The sequence below is a fragment of the Saccostrea echinata genome, unplaced genomic scaffold, assembly GCF_033153115.1.
Source record: "Saccostrea echinata isolate AGI-Se365-2 ecotype Australia unplaced genomic scaffold, CSIRO_AGI_Sech_v1 ptg000016l, whole genome shotgun sequence".
Lineage (NCBI taxonomy): Eukaryota > Metazoa > Mollusca > Bivalvia > Ostreida > Ostreidae > Saccostrea > Saccostrea echinata.
In genome coordinates, this window is record NW_026889765.1 from 12,028,661 (window position 1) to 12,050,014 (window position 21,354).

The 21,354-nt window shown below is 32.2% G+C and overlaps 1 protein-coding gene across 1 annotated transcript; it reads right to left on the minus strand.

The window, feature by feature from the left end:
* Positions 1–1,243: 1,243 nt before the first annotated feature.
* On the minus strand, positions 1,244–20,675 carry LOC133188926 (5-hydroxytryptamine receptor 1B-like). The gene is made up of 2 exons (XM_061324400.1): positions 20,644–20,675; positions 1,244–2,371 (listed from the first exon to the last, which is right to left on the minus strand). The coding sequence occupies exon 2, from the start codon at positions 2,369–2,371 to the stop codon at positions 1,316–1,318; it is 1,056 nt and encodes a 351-aa protein (XP_061180384.1). The 5' UTR covers positions 20,644–20,675; the 3' UTR covers positions 1,244–1,315.
* Positions 20,676–21,354: the final 679 nt, after the last annotated feature.

Below are 21,354 nucleotides of genomic sequence, written 5' to 3' on the forward strand. Positions count from 1 at the left end.
ATATATATATATATATATATATATATATATATATATATATATATATATATATGAAATTTGATAAAACAAATCTAAGAACACGTGTATTTTTGCTCTTATAGTCATCGAACAGCATAATAGCTTATAGTTATTTGTTTTCCTTTAATGGGATAAAACATCGTGTATTATTGCTGTACATGTAAGGTATAGTGTAACCTTTTTTTACTGAAACTTTAAAGCTTTTAGGCTGCGTGATTTTACCTCTACGTATTTGCCTATCAAGAATATTCCTACCAAAACCAGTTTTTTTTTTTTGTATAAAATAGACACGGGGTCATTATTCTACGGGGTCATTTTTCCAGAACCCAGACGGAGAAAAAATGACCCCCAGGCCATAATTTCTACAAAAAAAGGGGGTCATTTTTCTACGTAGAATATTGACCAGGGGGTCAAATTTCTACGTAGGAAAATGACCCCCGGTCAATATTCTACGAGGGTCACTTTTCGTCGTTACACCGGGTGAACTATTGTCCTTGTAGCTTTCCCTACTTTTCATTTTTTTTTTACATGATTTACAACATTTGAATGAGATAAAATGGGTCTTTCATATTTCATATCAGCATTACCTGTGAGAAGGCCTTTTAGAATATTCAATGATTTCTAACCTTGAAATTTGACCTACTTTAAAAAATAACATTGGCAATAATTTTTGAAAATGAGAAGTCAATGCCCTCATTTTAAACATGGACAGATCTTGTGACAGGACCTTTCCGAATGCTAGATATGTTTTTTTTTTACTTCAAGACCTTGACCTTAACGTTTGACCTACTTTGAAAAATAACCTTGATCATAGTTTTTGCACCTGTAGAGACAGGCCTTTCATGTAACAACTAGTATATGATATATTTTCATACAATAGACAGAATTGAATGAAAAATTTATGTACCAGAAAGTATAAATATATTCGTTTGAACGTCAACGCAGCTATATTCTTCATCTTTTTGGTAGATTATTATCTATCGTGAAATGCGTGATTGTTTTGGATCTTTTCTCAGTAATTTTCCATGTCTTTTCGTAGGTATAGTTTCCTACCTCATCCCTTGTCATTTGATCCTAGAAAAATTTGTTTTCACTTAAAAGAAACACACACACACACACAAGGAAAATAGTTCGAAAATGGCATCTTACACAAAATATGAAAACAATAATAAAATATAACAAAGTTGATTATTCTATTAAACAAGATTATATATTAGATGTGATGTTAAATTATTTGCAAGAAAGAAAGCAACTGATGGCTATCAGAAATTTTTTGGGATAAAAATTAAAATTGTAATCAGCCTTCAATAAGAGTAAGAGTGACAGTATTTGATTGTGTGTTATTCTGCTTCCGGAACCGATCACAAATGACATGTTTCAATGAATATCGAATGTGGTAGTCTGTCAACCAAAAGAAAGATATAACGGAGCTCACAGTAGCTCCCATGTAGGTAAAACCAACAATCAGTGAGTAAGGCGGCATGCAGGCAATACATATTGCCAATAGTAAGTTCATCATATGAAAAGGAGCCCAGAGTATCAGAAACGTCACACTGATCAGATATAATGTTACTACAGAAAAGTTATTTTCATATGCGTAATATCCCGAAGTTCGCCGCGTACTAACCGATCGAGCGCTTGGTGTTCTGCTTTGTTCAGTTGAATTCTGATGAAAAGAGAAAAAGTTCGTGAATATCATCACCAAAACTAAAAACAGAGCTGGAAGAAAAAACACAAGGATAGGTGAGGCTACTGAGGCTTCGTCGACCAGACCAAACACACACATATCTTGAACGTCAATAGGTGATCTCTTAAATCCTCCAATCCATACAGGTAATACAATAGCAATGCCAAATATCCACGGCAAAATTGCATATACTTCTCTTTGAAGTCTAAATTTTACTGATTTATACAAGGAGTGCATTCGAGCAAATACAAATCTGTCAATAGACATTAAAATTAGAGTCATTAAGGATGTGAACGGTAAGAGGACATCAAGGACTATCCACGTCTTACAAACGATCGGCCCAAGCTTCCAGAATGGACTCATTTCCTGGTAAACCACCAGTGAATTCACCAGGAGACCCATCAAGAGATTTATGAAGCAAAAGTTTAAGACACAAGCGTACAATGGCTGACTCCGTAATTCCCTTGTTAGCAGAATCACAAAACAGAGACAAAAATTAACTAGTGTAGAGAGGCAGGTGAGAACTATGGCAAAAATAGCTATCGGCATGGAGTGCACATTATGTGCTTTTTCAATGTCCCTTATAAATAATGTCCAGTTTGGGTATGTGTGATAGTCCTCATACAAGTAAAGGCCAGAGCCGTCCTGTATTGTACCGTTAGTCATCTGAAATAAAAAAAAAAATGTACTCATAAATGATCATGATTGTAAGTTATGACATGCTGTAAAGGCTATGACAACTAACAATCCTAAGTCTCTCGATGTCCATGAAAGGGCCAATATGTTCACTCTAAGAAAATTTAGGGGTTTTGCAGCTTTATTCTCTCTGGCCTAATTTTGTGTCAATGCAGAGCTAAACTTGAGGACCACTTTGCCCGCGGCGTCTGTCCTCTCTATCTAACCCCTCACTCTACTCCTTTTGAACTGATTTGATATTTTGCTTATGTATTGCTCTTCACACTACGTAACCTTGAACTGCTTTTAATATAGTCCATGATGTCGATATGCACTAATATTTTTCTTTGTTTCGAAAAGTGAGAGGTAAGTCTTCAGATATATAGCTTGGGCACTGTTTGCAAAATACAATGTAATCAGAGTTACAGTCCAGTTGACCTTTGGCATTCATTCAAACCGTTAGTTTCTCTTCCGTCTTTTGAAAGATTTAAGCAATTATGTTTATGACCTCACAAACTATAATCTAAATTTTCATGATGTACATTTACTGCACAAACTGAATTTTAAAAAAAAAATGCCTAAGCTTCGTTTTTTAACATTAAAATCAGAGGTTGTTAAGCCAATGACATTCAATCTTGACTTCTCCATGATTTTGTAAATTGGAAGCTTATGACCCTTATGATGCATTTTTAAAGAATGGTGAATAATATAGCATATAACTCGGGTACATTTGAATAATATAGCAAATAACTAGGTACATTTGAATAATATAGCATATAACTGGGGTACATCTTCTTTCCATTAAAAAAAGAGAGAAATTCTCTTGAAATTTGAAAGACAATCTTAGTCCGGAATCAAGCATGGCAACGCTATATAAATATATCTATCAGTATGAATATTTTTGCTAATATTTTATCCTTTATCTAATTTAAGTTATCAAGATGAAATTTTAAGCCTTCAACACACCTTACCAATACACCTGATTTGACCTTAATACTCCTGAATCGGTTCACAATGTAATGTACTGAATAGAATAATAATTTATTTTATATTTTTATTATCTTAATTCTTAAGTCACGCATCGTTAATCTATATACAGTAAGAATTCATTAGATACGTAACAAACTACGTAAACTACATACAAATATTATTAATGTGTAGGAAATAGACGTCAAATTTAAGATGATTTATTCTTAAATTTATTGTAAACATTGTCTGTGACATGCATGAAATAATCACGTATTCTTTGCATTATCAATTTATTCACCATTTCAGTTCTAATACTAGCTACATGCATTTGCCTCCTCGGCGTGGGAAGGTTATGTGGAATCAGACATCTGATGCTTAGTGGTGTTGGTGTTCTCAAACAAATTATTTGCGATAAACTTGGTGTTGAAAATATTTTTCACAAATAAGTTTTTTTTGACAATTTCTGGTTTAAAAGATCGGTATTCACATAACATAAAATCTTAAAATAAATTTAAGAGTCATACTGCGCTGAAGCTCCAAACTGACAACCGATCTAAACTTATCTCCAAGCTTTTAAAACAGAATGAACGTCTTCTATAAATAGATATTGAATCCTTCAATTTCATGAACAACCAATCCACAAACATAACGTGTCCTGCAGCGACTCCTTGATTTAATGTGAATGTTGAAAAACAACTGTGCATTTTATCAAAAAAAAAAAATAATAATAATAAAATAAATGTACAAAAAAAAGTTTCACTATGTGGTGATACATGTAAATCCTTTTTTAGGAAGAGAAACATGATTAATTATCTTGTTATTGTAATTTTTAATAATGTGCTTTCTGGCCTTTTTTAATCTCTGTTGTCCAATCGGCATATTATAAGTAATTACCGCTGTGGAAATGCTCTGTGAAATGTGTTCATTGGATAAAATAACCTACTGTATATTAATTTATACTTTTACTCTGACATTTCACTTTTCTTAAAGAAGATGGGCGTATTTTGCATGTGATCTGCAGGAATCATTTTTACGAAACATTTATAGTATAAATGTCCACGATTTGGTCGGCTGACCAAAGTTATGCACATAGGAAAAGTTTTGTTTTTTGTTTGAAATACATTGTCAAATTATTTAAGTTCCTTGGTCCTAACCCTTTATCCCCCGATAACATAATAACTCTTCACATAAAAAATAAACACCTGTAAGATAATAGGGTATAGTTAAATGCAATATCAAGTACATGTATATATTAAAATATCAGTAGATTGGAAGGATTGATTTTGCTTTCGGTAGAACAGAACCAAAATTTATCTATTTTAAAATAAATCATTACATAGAATTAAACTAAAAAAAGAAATGACTGTTTGCATTAAAAAAAATTAACGCTCCTGCGAAGGATCGAACCACAAAAAAAAATATATTCCATTGCACTGGAAGGGTATCGCATTCTACTAAGTTATCATAGCTTTACACACATTAAGGATTTTAAAACGACAATGAAGCACCACACTTACACACACTTTTTTTTCAATAAGAAGCATTTTCAAAGTCCGTTTTTTTCATTGTCTCTGGGTCATTTCTTCTTTTTTACAAATGTAAAATTTGCTTCTTTGAATTAAAATACACACAAATAACGTTTCAAAATCATGGAGAGATAACCCAGAGATAGAAAATTTTAAGAAAAACGTGTTTAAAAATGTAACATTTTTTACCACATAACTCATCTAACCAATTTCCAAGTTATTTTGAAGCATATCAAAACACAATATCGGGAAAATATTTTCTTTTCCTATCTCACAGGAACCCGATACATCTAAAGAATGGAAAAAATTCATGTGACAGATCAATGAAATTTTCACTTTTCGAGTGCGGCCAAATTCCTGCCGAATGACAATCAAAAGCGCCCTCCTTCTTTTTGTTACAAACTACGGCGCCGCTGAAGGGCCAGATAATATATATATATATATATCCGAACAAATATGTCTGAACAATTAACTATTTTTTTTTTATCTGGCCCTCCAACGGCGCCATAAGAAACAAATCGAGATGTTTTTTTCGATCTTCATATGCTGATTCATTTAGTCAGTGCTTTCTGACCTTGACCTTCCTTTCGACCATGACCTGACGTTTCTTGAATTTGCTTTCAGTTCAGTTTCAAAGAAATCATTCAAAATATTTGTATGTAAGCATATGCACTGATAGATAATTGGTGTGAATTAATCAACTGTGTCCTATTTTTTTTCACTGCCCTTCCCAATGACTTTCACTTTACTATTTATTGTGTATTGAACTCAGTTTTAAAGAAACTATTCAAATATTTTCATAAAACTTCATATACTTATACAATTTTTCATGTTGCATTAATTATGAACCCTTAGGGGGGCATTTATGTACTTTGAACGTTTTTCTAGTTTTATCAGAGATGATATACTCGTTACTCAGAAAAATATGTAGCATTTAAATAGCAAAACCCAAACTGAAGCTGTAATTTGCACTTAAATCTTTATAGCATTTCAAAAAAGTCATAATGCCATTTTATTTAGCGTTGAATTTCCAGTGTAGTGATAATTACAATATGATCATAACAACTTTTTTAACATGCAAATTTCGAGTGAATCTTCTGTTTAACATTAAGACCTGTGAAAATGTTCACTCTACTGAAGCCTCTATCTGTGATCAAATGCGCTTGGCACAATTATGGCTCAGAAAATACTTCAATATCTCAGTGCTCAGAGGTTTAGACCTACGAGATCCGACTTTAGTCAAGATCTGGAAGCTTTTGCAATGACAAAGTATATTCCAGCCAAGGTTTTCTAGAGGTACATATTTGATCCATGCATGATTTTCTGCCAAACAACACAGTCATCGGAAGGGATACTTTGGGTTTTACTGCATCAACAATTAAAATAAAACAAAGCAAAACTCAGAAATGATACTTTTGAAATTCACTATTCATTATTTAAATAAAGCTGCTAGATTTTGTTTATGTAATATTTAGGGGAGGGGGAGAAATCTGAGAACATAAGAACCCAAGCTTGGGGGAGAGGTACAGTGTACATATGTATCCCTAGGTCTCCGAGACCAGGCCCCAAGACCATAAACTGAGAACAGACTTAAGTCAAAATTTCAAACCAATATAACTTTTAAAATAATTTTGATAACGAAACAAAATTTTCATCATATATTTGAATTTAAATGTTATATATAAAATTGCAAAGTTTTAAGCAAATGCATTAAATAAAACTCAAGATATTAAAAATCAAAATTTAGACTTAAGTCTATTCTCAGTTTATGGCCTTGGGGCCTGACCTCCCCCCCCCCCCCACACACACACACATACACACTATCAAGAAACCGGTTGACATCCTTAGCCAAGGATACACCAAAGTTAAATCAGCATGTCCTTTCCCCGAATTGTTAGAGCTGACTTAACATAAAAAACGTTTTCTGGGATAGGTATTTGAATAACGTTTTTGATTCAAGAATTTCATGTGTTTAGAAGAATTTATGACAATTTATTCTATATTGAACTGAAATATGCTTATTTTATGTTCAAACCACCCCTCAAGATAGTTACAGGCATCCAGACGCAAACGCAATGAAGATACTTAAGTAGTTATTTTCATTTTCTCTTTAGCATATGTGTAACCAAATATTATCAGTATGAACGAGAAAAAAAATCTGAGCATGGTAAGTAGCGCATATAATGTGATGCTGGAATTCTGTAGTGTTTGTAGGGTAATAGCAGAAATACGGGAATAACACACATCTCTGTCATTAACAACGAATCAGCTTCTTCTACAGAAACCTGTTTAAGGATGTCAAACTATTAAGAAAGTTAAAACGCACATGGCAAAGAATGAACATTTATAAACTGTAAATAAAATGTAACTAAAATGTCTACATGTACATCAATAATTATGTTTAAGATATTGAGCATTGAAGACAAGCAATTTTTATTTATTGGAACATTTTTTTAAATGGAGAAGATTGGATAAATGGCTTTATCACTCCTTCTAAACATCATAAAAGAGGAAATGGAAGATATGATTTAATATTTCAGCAATTCATTTGTGACTTTTCCGTAAACGTAAATGTTGTTTCCTGTACAACAAAAGAATCTACCTTTCCGCAATTTTTCCTTTGATTTTATACTGAACAACTTTTTGAATTATTTTTTAATAAAACAATTATTCTTCTCTTTATCAAAGACTAACCCTGAGCAGCAGCCTCGAGCTCTTGCGCTGTTTCCGCCGTTATTCCACTACACTTAATTGTCTTGATTTGAGTATATTGAAGTGATAGATGACATCAATTAACATCAAAACGATAGGATTATAAGATTCAAATCACGATTTAGAAAAGAATTTTAAAAATTGAGTATTTTCAAAACAGAAACCATTCCGTTGATTAATTTAAGAAAAAAAAGTTTCACAAGTCAAAATATCAAATTAAGTATTAAGCTCAATAAAATCAAAATTTCTGTTCACAATCTAATGCTTGAAAGCACATCATGATAAATATGCATGTGCAAAGTGGTATACCTTATCAAAACATGAATTTCAGAACAAATTATATTATTAAATTTCCATTTTTGAAAACGTTACAAAGGGGGAAAATAATTTTTGTCGTCAAATAAGGTACTTTCTATATATATATATATATATATATATATATATATATATATATATATATATATATATATATATATATATATATATCAGCGTATGAAGTTTGAAAAAACCATCTTTGAAACTTAGCTAAACCAAATTTGAGAAGAGTGAGGTCAAGGTACAGTAAAAAGGAAAGGTCAAGATAAAAAATGTTGATGTAATTAAATAGCTCTTATCAATATATATATAAGCATATGAAGTTTGATAAGAATATCTTGAATAGTTTCTTTGAAATTTAGCTAAACACAGATTTTAAGTCAAGGTCAAAGAAAGGAAAAAGTAAAAATGTTGATGCAATAGCTCTCATCAATATATATATATATATTATAAGCATTACAACGCGACTGGGATTATTACATTTTGCGTTATTACATTTTGCGTCGATATCAACGCAGAATTAATAACGCAAAATGTAATAACACGATTTTTGGATTATTGCATTTTGCATTATTACATTTTGCAAATTGCACTTTTTGGTTGTTACATTTTGCGTTACCTAATTTTTGCGTTGAAGTCAACGCAAAATGTAAATAAATAAATTATAATTTTTTTGTATTGTGTTCAATGCGAAGCATTACAAAACTGATTTAAACATATAACAATTGGGAAGCTCGCTTTACTAAATAGACAGACAGACCTAGGACTGTGAGACAAACGTTACGGCTTTACGGACATTACTAAATCTTATTGTATATTTTTTAAACTCTGTTTCTAACATTTTATTGAATACTTATAAAACATTTACTTAACTTTGATTGACATGTCTATTTATAGATCACTGACATTCTTAATTACCAAAGATTGACCCATGGGTCCATTAAAAGCTCTTGATATGCATGTACAACGTGCATGTGTACATTGGTTAGCAAATTAAAAGTGCATTTGTGTGTGTCTGGCGAAGAGAAGTGGAGGAAAGGGGTTACTCAGTATGTTGAACATTGTATTTTTATGCGCATGCAGAAACTATCCATTTTATTATTGAAAAGAGAGAGAGAGAATTTTATTTTTGTTGGTCTGCAATGCACATGATTTGTAATACAGTATGAAATCATAATTGTCAAGAAACCCCCTTCCCGCTATATTTACACCTGCAAGCAAAACTAAATAGATTTCTTTTCTAAATTTCATGCATGTGCCTATTAAAAAAGCAAAATTAAACTGATACACTGATGATAGAAATATCACCACTCCCTTCCACACACACACGTGCGCACGCACGTTTCTACTTTGCAATACCTATATATGATTTGAATATCAACTGATTTTAAATGGCTAATGAAATCAATGTATGATGGAATCAGACCTAATGTAAGAATTAACATATGTTTATTTTTCCTTTTCCTTTTTTTTTCTTTCCGTTAATTTTCTTCATCCACTACTCAATAGAAAATTATTCTCAACCTGACTGACCAAAAAGTGTGTTATTACTATTTGCGTTGTTGCGTTTTGCTTAATCTGGACGCAAAATGTAACAACGCAAAATGTAATAATCCAAAAATCGTGTTATTACATATTGCGTTATTGCATTTTGCATTGATCTCGACGCGAAGTGTAATAACGCAAAATGTAATATTCAAAAGTCTGTTATTACATTTTGCGTTATTACATTCTGTGTTAATATCGACGCAAAATGTAATAACGCAAAATGTAATAATCCCGGTTTATTACATTTTACGTTGTTATTACATTTCGCGTTGTAACAAAGCATATAAAGTATGATAAAATTATCTTTAGTTTCTTAGAAATTGAGATGATTGTTAATCTATGAAAAATGAAGTTAAAGGAAAGGCCAAGGTCAAAAAATGATGATTCAGTTGGATAGCCCTCTTTAATATGTATCAGCATATAAAGTTTTATGAAAGATACATGTATATTGAATAGAAACAAGCCTCTTTTGAATCGCTTTATTTCAATATACTTGTTAATGGTATGAATTATTTGGCAAATTGAATAAATTTAAAAAAAAAAAATAGATGCAATTAATGGACTGTTTCAACGTGAAATGTAATAACAACGCAAAATGTTATAAACTGGGATTTTTACATTTTGCGTCGAGATCAACGCAGAATGTAATAACACAAAATGTAATAACACGATTTTTGGATTATTACATTTTGCGTTATTACATTCTGTGTTGGGCTTTGTTTTTGCATTGAGGACAACGCAAAATGTAAGAAATTAAAATGTAATAAAACAAATCATAATTATATTTTTGCATTGTGTTCAACATAAAACATCACAAAATTGATTTAAACATATAACAATGGGGAAACTCGCTTACTAAATATATTGACAGACCTATGACTATGAGGCAAACGTTACGGCTTTTATGGACATAACTAAATCTAAATGTATATTTTTTCTAACTCTGTTTCTAACATTTTTATTGAATACTTATGAAATATTAACTTAACTTTGATTAAAGGGTTTTTATCATGTCTCAAAATTTTTTGATATGACAAAGTTTGCATGTTATTTGAATCATATATACAATGTATAAAATTCTTTGCTAGAAAATTAATATTTTTGATCTTTCAGCGATTCAAAGTTTGAATTTCTCAATATGCATACATGTATTTTGATCGCCGATGTTACGCGCCATTGCTCTGACGTCATAGGTGTCAATCTTGGTCAAGCGAAGTACTTATTTTGTACAAAAAGGCTCGTTTGTTGCGTCTATTAAATCTGTTAGAAAATAATTCAGTGATAACTAGATAATTGACAGCTAGTAAGGTACAATTTGTGGCTTTAGGATGCACAAATGTGCACAAGAAAGGTTTAGGAAGATTTTTTTTCCACATTTCCTGGACTTGGTCGAGAGATGAAACGGAGGGGGGGGGGGGTCTGCAAACGCGACGGCGTTTATCTCCATTCAGAACAATCGTTTATGCCCGATCACGAATTTTCTGTACTATAAAATGTTTTGAGGAAAAGATACCTTTCTTAAAAGGAAAAAATTCCAACACGCAATTTTTAAAAGTCGCACAGAATCTGGTAGGAATGTTGTGAACCTTGTAATATCGTACGGCACCATTGAAGAAGTGTCACTTCCAGTATATGATATTCACTGCTGGAACAGATATAAGATATTCAGGATATATATATATATATATATATATATATATATATATATATATATATATATATATATATATATATATATATATATATATATATATATATATATATATATATATATATATATATATATATATATATATATATATATATTCCGTAGGTCGAGAGTTAAACCCCGGGCTGGGGCGGGAGTGGGTATCCTTATAAAAGTGAATTTCTTTGTGCTTTCTGTATTAATATTTCTTCACTTAGGGCAGTTATGTTAGTTTAAGGGTTGTTGTAAAATGCGCTTTATAAATAAATATTAATTTCATTACAACATGTATTGGTAACGATCCTCAAATAAAACTAATGTCCAAATAACTGTATCTCACTTCCAATGAAAGTATCTCACTTCCAATGAAAGGTCAAGGTTCAAAATGTTGATGCATTTGAACAGCTCTCACCAATATGTATTAGCATATTAGGCTTGAAAAAATATCTTGAATAGTTTTTTTTAACATCTTTCATAAATTTAAGAAAAAGTGAAGTCAAGGTCAATGGGAAAGTCAAGGACCAAAATGTTGATGCAATTGAATAGCTCTCACCAATATATATCATTTCTGTCTGAGATCTGTATCTCACTTCCATTCTCAATGATCGTGTAATGTAGGACAGCGCCGTGAGAATTCCATCGGCAACGAAAGTTTTTTGACTTGTCTATATAGCCGAGCGGTTTAGCAAGCTGTTCTGTACTGCTAGGGAGACAGATTCCGTAGGTCGAGAGTACAACCCCGGGTTGGGGCGGAAGTGGATATCCTTATAAAAGAGAATTTCTCTGTGCTTTCTATATTAATATTTCTTCACTTAGGGCAGTTAAGATAAAAATTAATTCATTACAATGTGTATCGATAACGATCCTCCATAATAAAACTAATGTCCAAATAACTGTATCTCACTTCCATTCTCAATGACCGTGTAATGTAGGACAGCGCCGCGAGAATTCCATCGGCATTGAAAGCAAGTTTTTTGACTTGCTTAGATGGCCGAGCGGTATAGGTATCACACCGGTAATTGACCAAACAAAATGAATCAAAATAAATTACATCTGAATTTTTTCTCCATTTTCTTATCATCAAAGCAAGTTTAATGGAGTGTTGGAGCTGTCCAGATTCTCCCTAGGTGCTGATATCATTTGGACTGTCCTGTGTTACAACACAGCTTTTAGATAAACTTCTGCGCATCAGCTTGTAGACAAGTACCTAGGCTTTATTATGAACATAAATTGACCAGATGCAGATTTTATTATCAGTCTAATATTTAACAATTTCTGTAAATTCTATCATTCTTAGGAGGGTAAAATGCAGTTTTGTTATGTAATAATTGCATAATGGTCTCAGACTTGTGAACTATTTTTTGTTTGTTGTGAAGAACAATGCATATACTCTCCAAGGATAAAAAAATTGTTTGCCAGACTTAGTCTATTAATGATGAAATTCTGCTTCGAAATATGCAAAAAAAAACTTCTGTCAGAGTGCTCTGTGTGTATTCTTGACTGCTCTGGAGTAAGGGAGATAAATGCATCATATCTCCAGCAATAAGGGGAATTAGTCAATTGTAGTTCCATACATATAAAATTAATTTTTTTTTCTTTTGATAATTTTTTTAATTTTCTTTCAGGCTATTTTTACAACTTTGGTACCTGTACCTAGTAAATTTAATGTACTTTGTAAATAAACAAGCATTCTGAGAGTATTGCATTAGCAATACTAGTCCCCTACCGGCAAGTGTAATCTGGTTCCCGTTAAAAATTGAAAATGCCATAAATTCGTCAAAAATCAATGAAGCGGAACGAAATGCAAACTTGATCTGTAACTCATCAAGGTAAAGTCGCATACCAAAAATCAGCTCAATATCTGCAAGCGTTTAGAAGAAAATTGCGGAAAACCCTTAAAAATTGAAGAGGTCGTAATTCCGTCAAAAATCAATGAAGCGGAACGAAATGCAAACTTGATCTGTAACTCATCAAGATACACTAACATACCAAAAATCAGCTCAATATCTGCAAGCGTTTAGGAAAAAAGTGCGGAAAACCAAGTGGGACAGACAGACAGACGGACGGACAGACTCAGAGGAAACCTATAGTCCCCTCCGGTTTCACCGGTAGGGGACTAATAAAGCTTTTTGACAGGAACTATTTTTTTCAGGGCAAAGGAGGCTACTTCCTGGGGTGCACTGGAGCTGTTTATAAACACATTGAAAACACGTGGATTTGAGGGTAGCCCTGTTTGCAGATGGAAAAAATCAGTAAATGCCGTGTAGGTACCCTGTTTTTTGGACTCGGCTAATGAGAGAGGTAATGTTTTATACTTCCTGCTAAATATTTTTTCATGAATTAATTTACCTGATTTTTTAAAGATTTTTTTTCTTATATAGAAACATATAGTAAAAACAATTACCGGTGTGATACCTTGAATAGCATGCTGTTCCTGCAATGCTAGGAAACAGTTCCGTAGGTCGAGAGTTCAACCCCGGGTTGGGGCGGAAGTGGGTATCCTTATAAAAGTGAATTTCTTTGTGCTTTCTATATTAATATTTCTTCACTTAGGGCAGTTATGTTAGTTTAAGGGTTGTTGTAAAATGTGCTTTATAAATAAATATTTATTTTATTACAACATGTATTGGTAACGATTCTCAAATAAAACTAATGTCCAAATAACTGTATCTCACTTCCATTCTCAATGACCGTGTAGTGTAGAGCAGCGCCGCGAGAATTCCATCGGCATCGAAAGCAAGTTTTTTTTTAGACTTGCCTAGATAGCCGAGCAGTCTAGCGCGCTGTTCCTGTACTGCTAGGAGACAGATTCCGTAGGTCGAGAGTTCAACCCCGGGCTGGGGCGGAAGTAGGTATCCTTATAAAAGTGAATTTCTTTGTGCTTTCTATATTAATATTTCTTCACTTAGGGCAGTTATGTTAGTTTAAGAGTTGTTGTAAAATGTGCTTTATATATATATATATATATATATATATATATATATATATATATATATATATATATATATATATATATATATATATATATATATATATATATATATATATACAGGTAACTCTTGATGGCTCGAACTTCGATCTCTCGAAGTTCTTGATCGCTCGAAGTGAGTCTTCGGTCCCCGATTTTTCCACTATATAACTAAGCAAATTTACTCTTGATTTCTCGAACTCTTGATCTCTCGAAACCCTTGATCCCTCGAAGTCAAAATACAGTCCCGCTATGCACATTCTATTAAAATTTACCCTCGATACCTCGAAGTGACTATGTGTATACAAGATTATATAATTAGCACCTTTACATGGACATTTAAATGGCCCAAGGGAGAAGACGCGGGTCTCGAGGAACGGGATGTTTATCAGGTCGAGACCACTAGATTTTCTGACGTCAGCATATTAGCTATCTGTTTACTTTACCCACTGATGAATGAGTCGCAGTGCATTATGGGCTACCACAAGTACTCAGTTGTGTTGAAAATAATTAATCCTATTTTGCCTCTATGCTATTAAAATAATTACCATCGACTGTCTTACGATAATTTAGAGACGCAGTGTCATTGAAAAGTAGTAATTGATTAAAAGAAAGTCAGTGTCAAAGTTCAACGAAATATGAAAAAAGCAGAAACAGCCTCAATGTCGATATGACGACTATTATTGGCCAAATACTTACAGAACTGCGTTCAATGATCATTTTTGGAATAGTCAGAGCTATGTACGACGCTGTAAAATGTCGTTTTCATGTAACGAATGCATAGTATGTCCGCATTACGAAGAATAAATAAATATGAAATGACGATATACATTTTTTGCTTTACTCAGTTTCATAAAATATTCATCTGAATTACGAAAAAATATCGTTGTTTTATAAAAACCACGTGTAAAAGGTTAGCACTGCATGAAAATCATTACATCCGGTAAGACTAATTTTAAAACCTGTCAACAATCCCGGAAAATTCCGGACTCTTGAAAACTCGAACTCTTGATCTCTCGAAGTTTTTCCTCGGTCCCGCGGACTTCGAGGTATCGAGAGTTACCTGTATATATATATATATATATATATATATATATATATATATATATATATATATATATATATATATATATATATATATATATATATATATATATATATATATATATATATATATATAATTGAAATAATGAAGGAGAATTTAAAATTCTCATATTTATAAATATTTACGAAGTTAAACTTTAGTAATTCGTTCTATTCAGTAGAAGTTGCCGAGTTTTCAACGGCTTCGTCTTCGGTGACCTCTCCATTTGTCGGCCTATTTTCTCGTTATTTCTCTCTGCTAGACTTTCATACATAAAATATTGATCTTCAATAACCAAAGGTATATGACCGATGTCAAAATTTCAACTGGCCTTTGTGTAGTCTATTTATTTTACGTAAAAATCTATTCAATATATTTTTTCTTACGATAAGCTTTACGAGTTCCAATTGACCATTGACACCTTTGACGTTTCAGTACCATATACAGATACAGGTACATATACAGAACAAAAAATGACAGATGATTGAAAAAGAAAATAAATAAATTAGGGAGGGGAAAATATATCAAGGAGGACAGACAGCATCATAAATATTTAAGATTAACATACATAGTTTTTTCAGCATATTTTCGTTTTTAGTTGACATTAGTTCCATGAATTTAATAACATTCAGTCTGTGGGAATAATAATTGCCGAGGTGATTTTTTTCTTACAATAGCGGAAGTTTTACATTCTAAGATATAATGAAATTCATCAGCAGTTTGAGTATTATATTACAAAGTGTACCTGTAGATTTTCACACAGTGGTATACCATGCCATCTTTCAGTCTCTACTGGCAGTTACGCAATTACGGGTAAGTGCGAAAACAGAACGCCTGTCTCACTTCATTCTTGCGTAAAGTCCAGCAAGGATCTAGAAGATAATTGATTGTGCAAGCCAAGTAATTGACCCTAATGAGAGTAAATTGACGGTTAACTGAAAACGGTACATAATTTAAAGTTAAATTTTTAGAATTATATGTTCCTGATCGGCGACGATCTTACTGTGGCGCTAACATTTTACTGTGGAGGAACTATGACGCAAAAGAATTTAACTGTGGCTGGGCCGCCACATTAAACCCATGGAGAACCCTGGAATAGTTTATTTTAAATTTACTAATCACAAATAAAAAAAAAGAAGTCAAGGCCAATGAAAGGTCAAGGTCCAAAATGTTGATGCATTTGAGCAGCTCTCACTAATATGTATCAGCATATTAGGCTTGAAATAATATCTTGAATAGTTTTTTTTTAACATCTTTCATAAATTTAAGAAAAAGTGAAGTCAAGGTCAATGGGAAAGTCAAGGACCAAAATGTTGATGCAATTGAATAGCTCTCATCAATATATATCATTTCTGTCTGAGATCTGTATCTCACTTCCATTCTCAATGATCGTGTAATGTAGGACAGCGCCGTGAGAATTCCATCGGCAACGAAAGTTTTTTGACTTGTCTATATAGCCAAGCGGTCTAGCAAGCTGTTCATGTACTGCTAGGAGACAGATTCCGTAGGTCGAGAGTACAACCCCGGGTTGGGGCGGAAGTGGATATCCTTATAAAAGAGAATTTCTCTGTGCTTTCTATATTAATATTTCTTCACTTAGGGCAGTTAAGATAAAAATTCATTCATTACAATGTGTATCGATAACGATCCTCCATAATAAAACTAATGTCCAAATAACTGTATCTCACTTCCATTCTCAATGGCCGTGTAATGTAGGACAGCGCCGCGAGAATTCCATCGGCATCGAAAGCAAGTTTTTTGACTTGCTTAGATGACCGAGCGGTATAGCATGCTGTTCCTGCATTGCTAGGAGACAGATCCGTAGGTCGAGAATTCAACCCCGGGTTGGGGCGGAAGTGGGTATCCTTATAAAAGTGAATTTCTTTGTGCTTCTATATTAATATTTCTTCATTTAGGGCAGTTATGTTAGTTTAAGAGTTGTTGTAAAAAGTGCTTTATATATCCTATATTAATATTTCTTCACTTAGGGTTGGGTTATGACCGTTATGTTAGTTTAAGAGTTATTGTAAAATGTGCTTTACATATATATATATATATATATATATATATATATATATATATATATATATATATATATATATATATATATATATATATATATATATATATATATATATATATATATATACATGTATATAAGTGAAGTCAAGGTCAATGGGAAAGTATATATATATATATATATATATATATATATATATATATATATATATATATATATATATATATATAACGTCTTGAGTGCAAAATTTTACTGATCTTTTTTAAGTCAATAATGACATACTTAGAAGAATGTTTACAATGTAATTAATCGCTTATTAGCTTAGATAACTGTAAACCCTTTTACATTCCAGTTGAGAAACAGACAGGCTTACTGACAACTATCATTATTTTCGCCCTTACGATTCTGAAGTACACATGTAACAGTTTGGTCTTTTCTTCTTCTAACTAGACTTAAATAACACCTCCTGCTTTTCCATCTGTATTTTATCTGTATGTTTTTGTATCTTACATGTCTTTTATATGATATGTACTTTTCCTTCGCGGAGGTTGCAGAGGTGTAAAAATATGTGTTAATTATGACTAAATATAGAAACTTTAATTTCAGCTTAATTAGTTAGAAATAAAAATGTAAGGTATGTTCATGTATTCCTTTTTTTTGGTTTTGAACAGAAATTTTTTTTTTTTCGGTCTTAAAATTTTCCTGTCAAACGCATATATGCACAGGAGACTACTAGTATATGGATGCTTGTAAAATTATAAAATATGAAGTTACGGACTGTTCTGCACACTCTCTGTCATAACCCAGGCCACAAGTTTGACATCTGATTTTTACACTTCCCAAGTACTTCCTTTTTGGAACTTCCAACACGAATCGTTACACCCGGTAACTTAGAGATTTGCTGTTCATCTCGGTCAAAAATAAATGTACATTGTCCCAAGCTTGTTGAAAATTAAGATAAAATGTTACAATAGCACATTCAATAAATTCTAGAGTGTAAGGATTTGCTTATTAGTCCATTTAATGATGAATTCTATCATCGAACACATGTGAAAACTAGTGGTTAGTCACCATAACAATGTTTCCTTGATCCAAAGCTTTTCATTCATCAGTTTGGTAGATCAGCAGAATTGAGAATGTGGAATACAGCGCAAAGAATCCCCCAATTGTATTAGAATTTCTATGAAGTATGGATCTGCAAATTTCGATAGAACAATATCCCACCAATGCTAATGTTGATACATGTATTTTTCCCAAAAAGTGACGAATGTTTCGGGTTAAAGCTCATGATTTAGATACTGATAATACATGTACCAAAATTATAATCACGCCATTTTTTAAAATTATAGTGATACAATGATATTTTAAATACATTACAAGAAATTTGGCTCCTGTATGCAAAAGTCGATTTATTACGCGTTCTCCTGTGAACTTATGTACTGTAAGTAAATAGTACGCTATCACAGATTTTATAATTTTTTTATCGTGATTTCCATTAAAAAAAAATGGAGAAAGAGAATTCTTTCATATGCATTAAGCACTGGGATTACAGTGTAATGCTTCATCTAGCATAAAATGAAAAGAAACACCCAATCAAGCTTCTAGTTCAATAAAATAAAATAATGAAAAATAGTTGGCGAGTTTTAGAATTAAGAAAGAGATTGATCTTTCCATCCGTCAAAGGCTTACTGAAAAGCTTTCTCCATCAAGAAACACCATAAATGAATCATTTAGCATAAATTATTTCCTTTTGCATATGTGTAAACAGATTTGCGCCTGTTCCTTTCTAGGTGCAAATGTGCTTACAGGATTATTTTTGCATATAGGAAAGTGCGTTTATACAGCGAGGTATGCTGAAATGCGTATGTTTACATATACGCATATCATTTGCTTATGAGTGAACTCGCTATATAAACAGGGTATAATCTAGAGTATATCTTCTGATACCAGTCTAGAGGTCTCCGCCCTCGCGATCAATCGGAATTCCCATGGGTACTAATTGCGCCTTTTTCTAAGCAGATCTATTTTTGTATTCATAAGAAGCAGAATTTATCCAAAAACTTTTACATGAAAAGAAGAAGTCACTTACTGTGGCCTTCAATTTAACAATAAGATATATCGACGATGTTTTATCGATTAACAGTTTTCATTTTCATTTCAACGTTAAATCGACATCTCCATGGCACCTGATCCCAGCCCTTATGTTTAGAGGTCCGTGTTTTCTCTGCTCCAAATTTGAATTGTTTCAATGGACTTTTGATCTTGATTGTTGTTCGTTATCTTTATATTACATACAGGAAGATTAATATTCTCTTCAAAAATATTCTAAGTATTGCATGTCTGGATTTAATGTGTAGAGCCGATCGTCTTTCAGATCGTAGCTTTTACTTTCCTTTCGGAAGATTCGTTTCTTTACTGGAAATGATGCAGAGTAGATACTGCTTTACAAGGACATGGGCCTTCCAATGTACTAACTTGAGGAACTTTACTATAATAGTTTTTTATTGAAGGCGTTATTATTCATGTAACAAATGATTGGCTTTTAATTCGATAAAACCATGATATTGACCACTAAATCTTATAGACATAACAGAGAAGAGGCAGGGGCTACAAGTGCAGTCAAATGACATTTATACACCCCTTCCTTCAATTCACAGACATTTTTGGTTAACGGATAAAGTAAAACAACGTCAACGTTTTGCTGTAAAGACATTACATCAGTAAATGGAAGGATAAATTTGGATCATCAGTACATTTCTGGAATAGTAATGTAACCTCTATTTCCGATCAGTTGGATCAGTCAAGTGCAAAAATTTAATAAACAGATATTTTGCAAACAGGATCATAAGATAATGTGTAAAACAGTTTCAAAGATGTTACTCTTAAACAGTATGCAAAACACATGTCCACTTTACTTCATCATAGATTGTGATATTCATTCAAATAAAACAGTTGAAGATACGATAAAGTAAAGTCTTGAGTCTTTATCCAGTATGATATATTAACATAAATATGCACTATGATGAATTATTCAGTACTAAATGTAATGTAGGCGCTATAGAAAAAACATATTTCTGAAATAATGTCTGAATGTTAATATGATATTTTAATTAGATTAGTATTATTTACAATGGTCGAGCTGTGCATTACTAAGATACTGTTATTGATTCACTTAAGAAGCTAAAACTGTATCCTTATCCTGACTGAGAGCACGATACACAATTCTAACTTCTCACGTGCTGAGAGCTACTTCAGCGTGTTTTTGTTTTCCTTTTATCAATTACACATTCTCAATATTTGAGAGAAGCGATACAATATTCATCAAAATAAGAAGACATTCAAAGTGTTAATTAATTTCAGGAAAGGGTAATTACAGTATCATGCAAAAGTACTTTGTGAAAATTTAATAAACAGTATAAAATGTCGTGCCTTACCTGGTAATGGAATCGTGCGTTTTCCTTGCTTCCACATACAAGACTGATATACCATCGTGTTGTTTTCTATATAGTTATAATATCAAAGTAGTACACGCCTACATTTTATTGGCATATTGTAAAACCTAAACTGTCTCTCCATTTTCTTAGACGTGGCTGCAGCAGAAAATTTTCAAGTTGTTCTTTTAATTCAGACACAATGAAATTATTCATAAAATAAAATACACCTGCTTTTCTTTAGTCATATGACAATGTTGTCTCTTTTGTTCACTACATAATTATACAAATCTCCTATCATCACAAAAAGAAAATAGTTAAGGAGATAAACCAGTAGATATATTTTTAGTCTTCACCATAGTGAACTGGATATCAGTAAAATCTGGATTCCTGTGTTTAGGGGTTTTTTCAACTCATTCATTTACTTCTTTTTATTTCAATAATTATATTTATTATACATTATTAATAATATGGATGTCTGGTCTAAAAATAATTTGTTTGAATAATACAAATGTCTTGCAATGACGCGGTTGTTCTTGTATGATAATGAATTAGTAGAAATTCTAATGATGAATAATAGACATTTATCATGCACACCTCTACCAGAAAAAAAATTAGCTGATGCTCCCTTAAAAATAGGGAAATCTGGTGTGTAGTGTAGCATCTTTTATATTCACTGTTTATCTTAAATATTTGGACAATCAGAATAAGTGA